The 12,614-nt window shown below is 35.5% G+C and overlaps 1 protein-coding gene across 1 annotated transcript; it reads left to right on the top strand.

The window, feature by feature from the left end:
• The first annotated feature begins 2,411 nt into the window (after positions 1-2,411).
• Positions 2,412-9,540, top strand: LOC128987703 (glutamate receptor-like). The gene is made up of 7 exons (XM_054408696.1): positions 2,412-2,830; positions 4,063-4,292; positions 5,262-5,430; positions 6,521-6,677; positions 7,703-7,835; positions 8,493-8,768; positions 9,196-9,540. The coding sequence occupies exons 1-7, from the start codon at positions 2,497-2,499 to the stop codon at positions 9,406-9,408; spliced, it is 1,512 nt and encodes a 503-aa protein (XP_054264671.1). The 5' UTR covers positions 2,412-2,496; the 3' UTR covers positions 9,409-9,540.
• The last annotated feature ends 3,074 nt before the right edge of the window (positions 9,541-12,614 follow it).

Raw genomic sequence — 12,614 nt, 5'->3', positions numbered from 1 at the left:
AGTGGTCATTAAAAGTCAAATGTGCTCATTGGCAAAGCTGTGCCAAGGCCACACTAAAAAAACAGGCCGTAATGCTTGTCAAGCATGACGTCACGATAGAAGACGGCTATGACGTATAAGTATTTATTTATTTGTTTTCCAATGAAAGATTAAAACAAGCAGCTGATCACAAACGGCAAAATTACGTCATTGCCGTCTTCTATCGTGACGTCATGCTTGATGAGCATTACGGCCTGTTTTTTTTAGTGTGGCCTTGGCTGTGCCTTGTACCAAGTCAAACCTGCAATCAATAACAGATTTAATTTGTGTTCACATGACTTCATTAAGAGCATTCATGCAACTTCCTTGACACTGTCCACAATAGACAAATTGAGCAGCTAACCAAATATTGTTTAAACATGAGCCACATTCTGATTGACTGTGTTTATTCTTTATTAATATCTACGTTAAGTGTTACACTCAAAGCTGCTACTCCTTTATTGACGTAGACTCTCAAACCTGTTCAGTACATTTGTCTTTCTTGCCAAAGATTTTAAAAGTTAGAGCATTCTAATCGTTTAATTATTTATCAAAATAAAATGTTACAATTATTTAAATCGCATGACCATATCAAATGAGAAATGCATAATGTTAATGATGTGTGCCGATGATTATCTAATAAATTTAATCTTAATCAGCCAGGTCATGATAACCTGTTCAAACCATCATAAATCATTCTTACTTGTCCATTTGACAAAAGTGTATAAACAAGTGATATAGAGTATCACAAAACCATGCTGACCTGGCATAAATTCTTATCTTTTATTTTGCATGTCAGAATAGAACTGCTGTGCGTGCCTACTCATCAGTTTGTACTGTGTGTTTGTGTGTGTAAAGTTGCATGTATATTTGACTTTAACTGATCACTGCATCAACAGAACCCCTCGTTACCTTAAATTGATATTTTAGAAATAATAAATGTTTTCATTTGTTATGTATTTTGCCAATCTATGATTTGTAAACCCCTTATAGATAGGGAAAAACATTGTTTGCTTTAAGATAATATTTTTTAGCTAGTAAATTTTGGTTTTGGATTCCAATCCTATAGTTTTTACTTTGCATGAAATAATGACGATTAAGGATTAAAGAATGGTTTATTGCCCAAAAAATAGGAACAGTAATAAATCATTATCTCAAGAGAATCATTTTGTTCAGTGTTTATCATAGCTATATTATTAAAAAATAAAAAAATATTAATTATTAAAACTTACAAAATTTAGCTTACAACTGGACAAAGTATTTTTTATGATAATAAAATTAATAAAGCGTAATTGTTCATAAACATTCTTTTCTTCCTTTGTGTCTAAATAGAATCCACAATGAAGTTGTTAAAAACCAAATTTTTAAAAGTTGACACAAAGAAAGTAACATGCTCCCTCCTTAAAACTTAACAATATTCTCGTGATTAGTGTAAAGGAATTTTAAGGCTTACAGTAAGGAATCTAAACCAAATAACCCTCAATCATTTTTTTCTGCACAAGCTTGTAAATTTATCAAATGATAAATTCAATTATCAATCACTGAGATGGGGACACCATATATAAGCTTATTTTAACCTAAATTTGAGTGAAGGATGAGTGTAGAATTGTGAGATGATTATGTAGCTTTTTTTACTGACTAATCTATTGTATTCTTGAAATCTTGCTGTCTCCAGTTTTTTTTCAGTACCTCATAAACACAGATTTATTTTCTAGGTTATGTTTACTTGCTCCCATAACAACCCAGTACTATGACAGTTCACTGCCACAGCCATCTGGATTTTACCCTAAACTCTCATTTATAAAACCAGACCCAACAGTTCCTAATAATTAATTGGTTTCGAACCCATAAAAAGCTCTCAGGATCGAACCCGCAATCTTTTGAAATGGAATAATATGATATCCTGAATTATCAGTTAATACAAACCATATATCATTCTAGCAATATTTTAACTTATGTGTGCATTTAAAAATCAACAGTGATGTGTTTATGATATGTAAATATTTGCATTGAACTGTTTAATTGTCAGGCTATCTAAAGTAAGATCATCATGAACTAATTGTTTATTCAAAAGGATTGATAAAGGCATGAGTGTCACGTTGGTCAGTTTTCCCCCTAGTACAGTAATGATCAGTTGTTTTGGTCTATATTTGTTTTATGACTTCCTCAAAGCTTGGTAGAGGCATCGTTGGCAAAGTATTTTTCATCACATTGATTTGCTCGGTTTTTATTACAGTGATGCCAAGTGCTTTATCTTTTAGGTATAAAACTGATTTAAACTTAAGTTTAGGAAATTCTGTTTTCAAGGGGTTTTCTTTATTCAACTCATTTTCATCACTGTGCGTTATTTCTCACGACGATGATTTATTTTACATTCTCACTAACTACACAAGAATAAGGTTTCAAGCACTTACTTTGGTTGGTTTTAAAAATAGTCCATTGTTCTTCTGTGAAAGTGTTGTTTTGCTAGGTACAAAAATGTGTAGTGATTTTGAAACATTCCATACGGAAGTTCTCCAAATTCCAATTTACTTTCTTTATAAATCCCCACCATCGAATCTGACAGATTTGGAAAATTTTTTGAATGAAAGCATATCATCAGAAGTGGTAATTTTATCTCTCCAACCGTTTTCTATTTTTGAACTGAGTTCGGTTTTCTCTCACCCTCGGAGTTTTGTAAGAAGCAGTGTCGACCAGGTATTGAACCATCGAGTGAAGAGTATAAGGGAAGATTTGAGAGGAACTCATATCGTAGGAGCTTTCATGCTGTATCCACCGTTTCTTATAGCCCCAGATGGAGTAGACAAGCCAGGTAAAACTCTAAACTTTGTAAATTAAGTTGAAGCATAAACAGTCAAAAACACAGAGAAGTGTAGACTAGATGTAGCAGAATTCAGGAGACAGGGGGTGGCTGATCAAGTACTTGAAGTGTCGGACTTCTGTACTGAGGGTCACAATCCCCGAGTACAAGGAGTATAGGAGTTCAAGTCCTTCTAATCACCCTAATGTCTCGGTGGTTCAGAATCCACATTAAACCGTTGACTCCCTATCTAGAAAATAAAATCACTCTCAGGTAAGGAAAAACTTTCCACCTCAAAGAACCAACTCCACTAAAAGCCTAAGGTTATTGTTTTAATGATAGGCTGGTTAAAAGGAGTTATCATTGTATATAAATTAAGATTATGGTTCAAAAACCAATAAGCCTTACACTAACTGTACAAAAGACTTAGTAGAAGAAAGAAAGTAGTTTCCAGTGTGAATCTCCTAGACCTCAGCCAATAACCCATCATAAATATTTTCCTTAGGTCCTGTATCAGCTTCCCTCATGCTTTACTTTGCTCGACAATTGAAATGTCCAAAATATATATCCGTCTAGGTGAAACAAAAATACCAAAATATATGATGAATTATTTAAAGGAACATGAGTATCAAATTAACTCAGAATAATATATATTTTTTCATCTACATACTCTCTACTCCTTCCATTGTACTGGGAAGTGAGCTAGTCTGTTGGTAGAGCACTGGCCTTCCATCCCAAGGTTCCAGATTTCAATCTCGCCAGTTGCCAATCACCAGTGGATTTAATCTACAGTAGACTCCCTCTTATCCGGACTCCTCTGGACCGAGACCGGATAACGGTTTTTCCGGTTAAACCGACGTCCCCAAAATCTCATTAAAACAGACTGTTTAAATGCATACTCTATACAGTATTTGACTTAAAATTAGGAGAGCATTGTATTTAGACACGTAATCACTGGTCTCAAATCTTTCCCAAGAGAACAGTCGTTTCAGTACTGCACACTTCCTGCCGATCTAGTCCGGTTAAACCGATATGCTGATAAAAATTATCCGGATAAAGAGATGTCACTTCTACCGAGTGTGGTCCGGTTAAACCAATGTCCGGTTAAAGGTTTCCGGATAAGAGGGAGTCAGTCTACTGTAAGATAACCCAGCAAACCTCGATGCCGAGCTTCAAGAAATGTGTAAAACAGTTCAGTGAAGGTGGGACATAAAAAACCCCTTGCACTCTGTTTTTGTTCCCAGAAACATTTGATGGGATAGAAATCTTACTATTCCGCCAACTGTGCCAGCAACTCAATTTTACGGTGAGCTACTCCGTCTTCTACAACTGGGGAGAAGTGGGCAGTGACGGGGTATGGCAGAGTGGGGTTGGTCAGGCCATGCAGCAGGGCAAAACTCGGATAGCAGTTGCCAACATTTGGGAGTTCTCTTCTCTCCACAAAATCATGGACTTCGGTCCCACCATAACCAAGGTAGTCTCATGTCTTTGTCAAGTTTTGTTCAGTTCTCTCTCAACAGATTCGTTATACAACAAATTCTGAGACACTGAACATACACATACCACATTATATTATTTTCTAAAATTAGACGTTTTTTTTATTTACAAGGGTTGTCTGTAAGTAAAGGTTCCCATCAAGCTCTCGTCCCAGTCGAGCAAACTATAGTTAAAAGTCGAGACCTACGTCGTGTTCATTACTTTATTCACTGTTATTTTAGCTGGTTTCCACTCCTAACGATTAGTCTCGTCATAGTATTAAAACATTGTGCAAATTTTCGCTCCTGCCAAATATGAATCACTTTGTGTGTGACTAGGTTTCTGTAGGAAGGGGATCAATCCCTGTTCATTACTGTTGCTATTTGACAAATGTGTTTGCAGAAAGGTGTTTCAATGTAGAAAATGTGCATTAGTGGCTACTTGGCTTAAAATACTTGGCTTTGGCTTTTAATCGTAGCCTATGGTTGCCATTTAAAGTATTAAAGTATTAGGGAGTTTGTAGATGCCCGTATTTGCACAACGAAGCTGGCAGCGGATATTCATAAGTTTTCATTGAGACTGCTAGGTATTGAATTTGATGAGGCTTTGTTTGCTACGCTACAGGTTTCCAGGGCCGACTGTAGTTTTTGATTGTCTAATAGAGACAATTAATTGGTTAATCTCCCTAATTTATTCATAGTGTGATCCGCAGGCAAAATGCCCTTTACTTAGGTCACTGCTTCGAATGAGACTGAACAACAGCAGTCATAGTGTACCATGGAAACTTTTCAATTTTCTTTCACATTTTGGAATGACAAGACCGATCATCCCACAGGGGTGGGACCAGCTGAAATAGATAGGGGATGAAGTAAGGAACGACGTGTTGGCTGCAATGAGATCTTGATGGAGACCCTAATTTACAGAAAGTTCTCGTAATTTACTTGAATGAAAAATAGCTCTGTTTTAGGCCTCTCTTGGATTTATAGTGCGACGACCTGAGCAGATGGATTTTGATTGGAAGAGTCTTGTAGCAATCTTTAAACCTGAAGTTTGGCTCGTTACTTTGCTATCTTTTGCGGTGACATCTGTTGTATATTGGATTGGAATAAGCAGAAGAATTAGAACTTATCAGAACGGTAAAATACCCAAACATTTTTGTCTCTTATACTAAAAAACCAAAAAGTTAGTATGTTCACATGTTACATGTGAATTCGTACATTGTGAAATTGAATACATTGTGTGCAATGTGAAATTTGTTACATGTTCAGGCAACGAATGCTCAAAACAGGGTATAGAGGGAAATTTTCGGAACACAATTTCTGACTTTGTAACTTTATTTAATATAGTTAGGAGGTAAACATACCAAAAGTCCCTGCCTCAAGCCCTTGTGCTGTGGGGGAGGGGGGGCTTGAAGGTACCATTTTTCGGTTGTTTGCAGATCTAGGAAACCATGCGTCCAAGCAAAATTATGGTAATAAACAAAATGAAAGCTTATTAAATTGCCAGCAAGTTTGTAATTTACAACTTTTCAATATCTTGTATGCTTTTTGCATTATTTACCATCAAAAGTTTAAAAATTTAGAAAAATATATTTTTTCTTGTGTTTTTTGTTCTTTTTTACAAGTTAACTCCCTAACTGTGCACCCTAAAAATAAATGGCATAGGGTTGTAGAAAATCAAATTCTCTTCAATAAAATATATGACTTTACTAGTTTACCTTCTTCCATTCAAATTTTAAAGCAAAAAACAAAAAAATGGTACCTTCAAGCCCCCTTTTCCCCCACAGCACAAGGGCTAGAGGCGGGGACTTTTGGTATGTTTGCTTCCTAACTATAGGTACCAAACAAAGTTACAAAGTCAGAAATAGTGTTCCAAACATTTCCCTCTATGCCTTTTCATTGCCTGGACTTGGTTTTAAATAAAAAATATTCCAAAATCCTAATTATTTCAAGTTTGCATTCAAGTACAAATTTCAGTCAGGTGTCATAAAATTCACACAATGAAAGAATATGTGCATTAGTGTTCCTGTTGAGCCAAACAGGAACTTCATTTGTTTGGAACAGGAAAAGTATTGTTTAGTACAGTCAAAATCATGTTTTGATAGATTGGAAATTGATTATTTAGTAATGCTCAACTGTCCAGAAATGAGCTATTTTTGTTGTATACAGAGTGATTAAAAAATACTTCTTATTTTTTGTTGAAGTATATTTTGTAACTCTGGGATAGACTGGACGTTCAGTGCTGTAGCTGTATTCGGACACTTCACCGTATCCACTTCTCACAGCTACCTAGAGACTGACAGCTTCTCTCGCTACGTGCTCACCATCTGGTCCATCTTCTCTCTACTGCTGACTACTATGCTCTCAAGCGGCATCTACTGCAGGTACATATAGTACAAAGAAAATTATCAAATGTTTCAATGTTTCACACTTTACTGCAATTGCATTTAGTAGTCAAAGCCGGCCTTAGGTGCAGCCGCACATGGCCTCGCACCTCAAGTGGCCCTGCTCTGGTGCAAAATACAACAAAAATTGAAAATAAGATAAAGAGGAGACTATCAATACAAATATTAAACATTGAGATTTGTATTATTATTCTTGGGATACAATATGTTTGGTAGTAAGGGGCCCACTCTAAATGTTTGCCCTGGACCCCTCACCACCCAAGGCCAGCTCTGCTAGTACTGATTGTATAACCATCAGTGGTGTAGTAGAGCGGGAACAGCATTCCAACTTTGCGTTTTCCAAGGATCTTATGTCATAGGTAAGCCATGATTTATCTGAGTCATAACTCAACAATAGCTGAGTGAGTTTTGACAATTTTAAATTACGTTGAAATACGTTGCACATATTTTGCAATGGCGGAAAAATTATGAAATTATCCCGGGGGGACAGTGATATTGGAAGCATACCCCATGATCGTGGAGACTTCATCATTTTCTTCCGTGATCAAGGCAAAATCATAATCAACTGCGGGAAAATCAAAAACGTTTTCCATGATTGCAATTGTGAACATTTCCTGAGATCTCGATAAAACAGAGAAAGTCTATGCTCGTGGAAAATCTCGTGAAAAATCGTGAAAGTTCTCTGTGGTTGGGGTTGGATGAACTATTGGATGAGGATAAAATTTGTCAAAGATTTTACATATTGTTTATTTTATCTTTAGGGAAAGTCCTTTGGACAATGATCTTTTGTAGCCCATTTCAGGACGAACCTTTTATTCAGCAGATTTTCTTTGAAGAATTTCATATCTCTTTCTCATCATGAATATGGATTAAAACAAGTCGTAACAATCTATTCCCTACATTTTGTTACGTACCTAGACGTAGAGTTAAAAATCGTACTACTATAGTAGTGTATTACATCAATACATTTTTGCTCTCATTTCTATATATGGTATTTGTTCCAGCTTAACTCTGCCACTATACTCTCCTCGTGTTGATACTTTGCGTCAGTTGGTTGAAGGTGACTACTACTGGACTGCCCAATACTATTTGAGGTTAACAAATGAAGAGATTAGACACTCCATGTTCAACTTTCAGGTGTACAATCATTTATACTTCTTTATTCATCAAATTTCTTGACTACTCCACTATTGGTTAACTAATAAAGCATTATAAAACTAGAAGTTTGCTCGATAAAATCTCTCCTTAAAACTTTTTACCACAATTAATCATGATTGCTAGTGCAGAAGCGGCCATTAGGATTAGGCCTACCTTGTATTGGTTGTATTGGTCTGGCTTGTATTGCCCATTGGTCATTGGTGAAGATAAGGTCAAAATCCTGGTTCAGCTAGAGGACTTTCTGCTTATTCTTTTGGCTGCTCTGGACCAAATGATCGACCATGCAAGCAACCAAGGCAATAGCTTGGTACCTAAAGAGAAGCTTCCTCTAAATTCTCACCCTTCTCTAGAACACCTTCAGAGAAGGGTTTGCTATAAATGGCTGACTATGTTTGCTGCATTAGTATGCAGCAATTAGCAACTTTCTGTACTATAATCAGTGCAAGGAAGCCCTATTTGTCAAGTGACTGTAGGAAAAAATATATTTAACAAAAATAAATTCATAATTATGGATTCAATTTCATTATAATCTGTAGTAATATGTGTATAATCTGTAATAGATGTTAATCTAAAGAGTTATCTTTTTCATGACTCAATTTTATCAGTGTACTAATTGTAATTTTGTTATGTTTTCAGAATCACTGGAACTGCCTATTTGAGAAGAATTATAAATACCTTGAGCAGTCGGAGGTTGAAACTGTGACATACTATGATAAAAAGATAACATTTTTAGTTCAAACATATGGAAATGATCTGATTATTCTTGATACTATGGGGTTACATGGCCATGAGGCGCTGCCTTCTTTTAGAATGGTAGAAGAAGTAACCAGTGATACCTTTATCACCTTTGGTGTGGAAAAAAACTCACCTTTATTAGAACCACTGACAAAAATGACTGTTCGGTTTTTGGAGGTACTGTAATTTAGTTCTCTACTACTGTTCCATAGTTTTTTTACTGAATATTTATAAAACTCTCATGGATTTTTTCTAAAAATGCTAACTAGGTTTTTTGAACTAGATTTTTCTTAGTGTGATCAAAAGCTTTCATGAACACTCCACAGTTTCATAATTTAGCTACATTAATCCAGTTAATATTGATTTGTTTGATACGACTAAGATCTGCCTTTCTACATCTTTGTGTCTGTCTCACATCATGGTTGAGATCAAGGTTTTGCTGCAATTGTTGGCATTTTCCAACCCCTAGAACAAGACACTGGTGTGTCCATTGAAGCAATTCCATGAGTGCTCTTTGAATTTTCCACATCTCAGAAAAGTAATTAAGTTGTCTAATTATGTAGATCACTTGATTGAGAGGTCTCATCATTTCTTGATGTTGTAGTTAGGCTTGCTGGGTCAGTGGAAAGCCGCAGTGATTCGTCGCTGGCCGAAGCATGATACAACACACTTACTAGAGGAAGAAGATGATCCTAGCTTTGATGAGCCTGAAGTTCTCCAGATGAAGAAGATGAAGCCGATATTTTATTTGCTTCTTGTGGGAATTATGTTTTCTACAGTTATATTCTTTTTTGAAATCATTTGGTATTTTAGTTAGGTAGTTAGAAAAAAGATAATAATCAGAGGTATCATATAGGATCAAGCAATTTTGTACTACTACTAAGAAAATATATTTGATTTTCAACCTTAAAATTTTGATGGTAATGTTATATTTGGATTACTGGAAATAAACTACATCTTCCACTTATTAAAAAAGAGTTCATCTCTTTATGTCCTTGAAATAATTTAATTGTTTGTTTAGTAATCGGTTTAGTTGTTTATTTAGAAACTACGCAAGAGGTTTTAGATTTGTTAAAGGCGCAAGGAAGAGAAACATTTTCCGGTAAAGAAGGGGAGTGCAATTTATCTCTTGGGCCCATAGCACGTCACATGCAAAGTGCGGGCCTGACCACTGTTGCCCTCGATCTTTGGATTTTTAATAAATCGAGCTAAAGTAACAGCTGGTCTCTGTTTTACTGGAAGAATTAAGTGAACTATAAAAATGGTCCAACAAACTGTGGTGTCTCATGTACAGCTTTAAGGGTACCTATATATTGGGGAGTGAGCTGGTCTAGTAGTTAGAGCACGGGACTTCGGTGCCTGAGGTCCCGGGTTCAAATCCTACCAAATCACCACTGTATTTTATCTTAATTCGCAACCCCTACGTGTAGTCTGAAGTAATGTGAAAAACAATCCCATCAGGCTCGTGCCTAGCGTCCTCGGACAAAAAAAGCTACCGTACCTATACACTATGCACAGATTTCAGAATCTGCCAAAAAATACAACATATATTCAATGATGGACTCAATTTTACTGTAATTTATAGACCTGTTACCTTTAACTTAAACTGGTATTGTAACAAAAAATACACAGAAAACGGGATATTGACAGTCGTTTAGTCTGTCAGTGGCTCATTCAATTATGTTCCATTTGAATAAAACATTTGCTAAAAAATATCTAGTCCTTATAAATGGAAGTCCACTGTAGAATACAAAAGTAAATTAATGCATGAAACAGACTTAAATTACATTATTCTATATTTCTGGGCAATTATTTCATTGTATGAACATGCAAAATTGTTATATGAATAGTAAAGTTGAGTATTTCTGAATTACCGTACTCAAAAGGAAAAATCATAAACATAAAATTTCTCTCTCTGTTTTCTACTTATAAACTATAGACTGGAACGTACAAGATTGTTTTAAGCTATATTGAGCTATTTCATAGGGGTGTAATCAATTTTATGGGGATGATATTTTAAACAGCATGTTTTAATTTAACAGTTAATTAAATGGGATACAATACAGTTTCTCATCTGTTGTACTGTTATTGATGTAGTTCCACAAAATGAATAATATAATGAACCATTCTCATAATTTAATATAGTATAATAATTTTTAGAAATTCCTTTTAATTAATTGTTAACCATAGAATCCAAGCCTTTTGCAAATTATACATTGATCACAATACATGCTCAGTAATCAGTTAATTTTGAATTGTTTCTAAAAATTTATCTAACATCACCTGGTTATGTTGGGAAATTCTTCCATAACAACAATGAGCTTTGATTCTCCATAAAAACTTCTGATTGTTTTTCATTCATAATAACACTTTGCAGTTAACTGTTGTTTTTTTCATACAAGTTATTTTTACTTGGGATAAAATTATGGTGACTCTAAGACCTGTTTCTGTTAGAAAATATATTCCTGGACCAGATGGATTACCTAGAAGAGAGGTAATTATAGCTACAGTACATTTACCTATCTTAGGTTACACATTTGACTAGGACTATATACTTTGATGGTTATACATTAGTGGCAATGGTTATAAACAAACTTACTGTTGTTTTTTATTATAAGCGATACAACTTGATATTTATAAGAACATGGTTAGTAAATAAATACAAATGTACCATGCCACATTCTTTAACTTGTTATTTAAATCATTTTTGCCTTGAAAACTAACACATTCTCTAAGAGTCAGCGTCTATCTGTTATTTCGTTTCAAATCTTTATATAAAATGTTTTTGCGTAATATTGTAGCACTAATATTTGCTAAGCCTCAGCAAATATATTATTCATACAGTAAGGCAAAAACAGAGAGTAAAATTCTTTAACTTGTTTAGGGGAAAGTTAAGGCAACTGTAATTAATTTAGCCTACAGATATGTTGGGATGAGGGATGAAGATGATGGGTACTTAATACTTTGGTGTCGTTCACTGGATCACTTTCTGCGTGGTTGTCATCGTTTGATGGCTGCCGAGAACATATTTTATCCATGTATAGTAGCCTCTACTGGAAGTAGTATTCTTCACATAACTTAACCCTTTCCGGACGGGCGAAATCGTGACATAGAACGGGAAAAAATTATAGGAAAAAATAAAAATTAATTTTCCTTATTTGTGTTTTGTGATACAAGAATAGCCTACATAAAATTAACACAATGGAACACTTCATACTGTAAAATTAATTTTTTACTCGTTTTTAACTATACAGATATATTTGCTACCCGTCCGCAGATGAGTAGAAAAGCAGCGGATATATCCGCCACCCGTCTTTAAAGATATGACAATGACAACGTTAGGCAATAAATAAAGAACAATATGTAAACAATAAATAAAGACAACGTAGTGTTGAGCGCGAAACGTCGAGGGGTGAGCGTAGGAGAGGTGCGTGGTGCGCGGGAGAGGGGTAGGCGCGGGGCGAGGGTGGGAGTGTGGAAGAGAGCGCAGCCATGTAGAGAGCAGGAAAGTGGTACCTTGGTACCGCGAAACATCTGATTACTGCTCAAGCACCTGCCAGTCTGTCTGAAGAGAAGGCGGATATATCCGCTTCCCGTCCGGAACATCAAAAACCATAAGTGGATATATCCGCCACCCGTCCTTTATCGCCAAAGACTTAGGCGGATATAACCGTCACCCGTCCGGGAAGGGTTAAGTATTCTTTCATCATAGGTACTCTTAAATTTATTTGGTCTTGGTTCCACTATGATATATATTGAATTAAATATTTTCGCACTAATACAGTAGAGACTTTTATTCTCAGCTATAAGATAGAGATGTCATTATCATATTATTCATATTCATGTATATGATATGCTGTTTGAGCGTTGTATTAGTGGACCAAGATGTGGTGAAGAGTTCAGGATTATTTATTGTGAGTAGGGCTGACTGGCTCCATGGTGAACAAGGAAGGCATGTATTTTTGTATACTCAGAGTTCTTTGTGGGAGTGACTTAGATGGATGAACAGAGGCGTTTAGCACA

This window comes from Macrosteles quadrilineatus, unplaced genomic scaffold (assembly GCF_028750875.1).
Source record: "Macrosteles quadrilineatus isolate MER2022 unplaced genomic scaffold, UCM_ALF_1.0 Scaffold_2__2_contigs__length_208266976, whole genome shotgun sequence".
NCBI classification, from domain to species: Eukaryota; Metazoa; Arthropoda; class Insecta; order Hemiptera; family Cicadellidae; genus Macrosteles; species Macrosteles quadrilineatus.
Note: the sequence above shows the minus strand (reverse complement) of the source record. Positions and strands in the feature narration are given on the sequence as shown.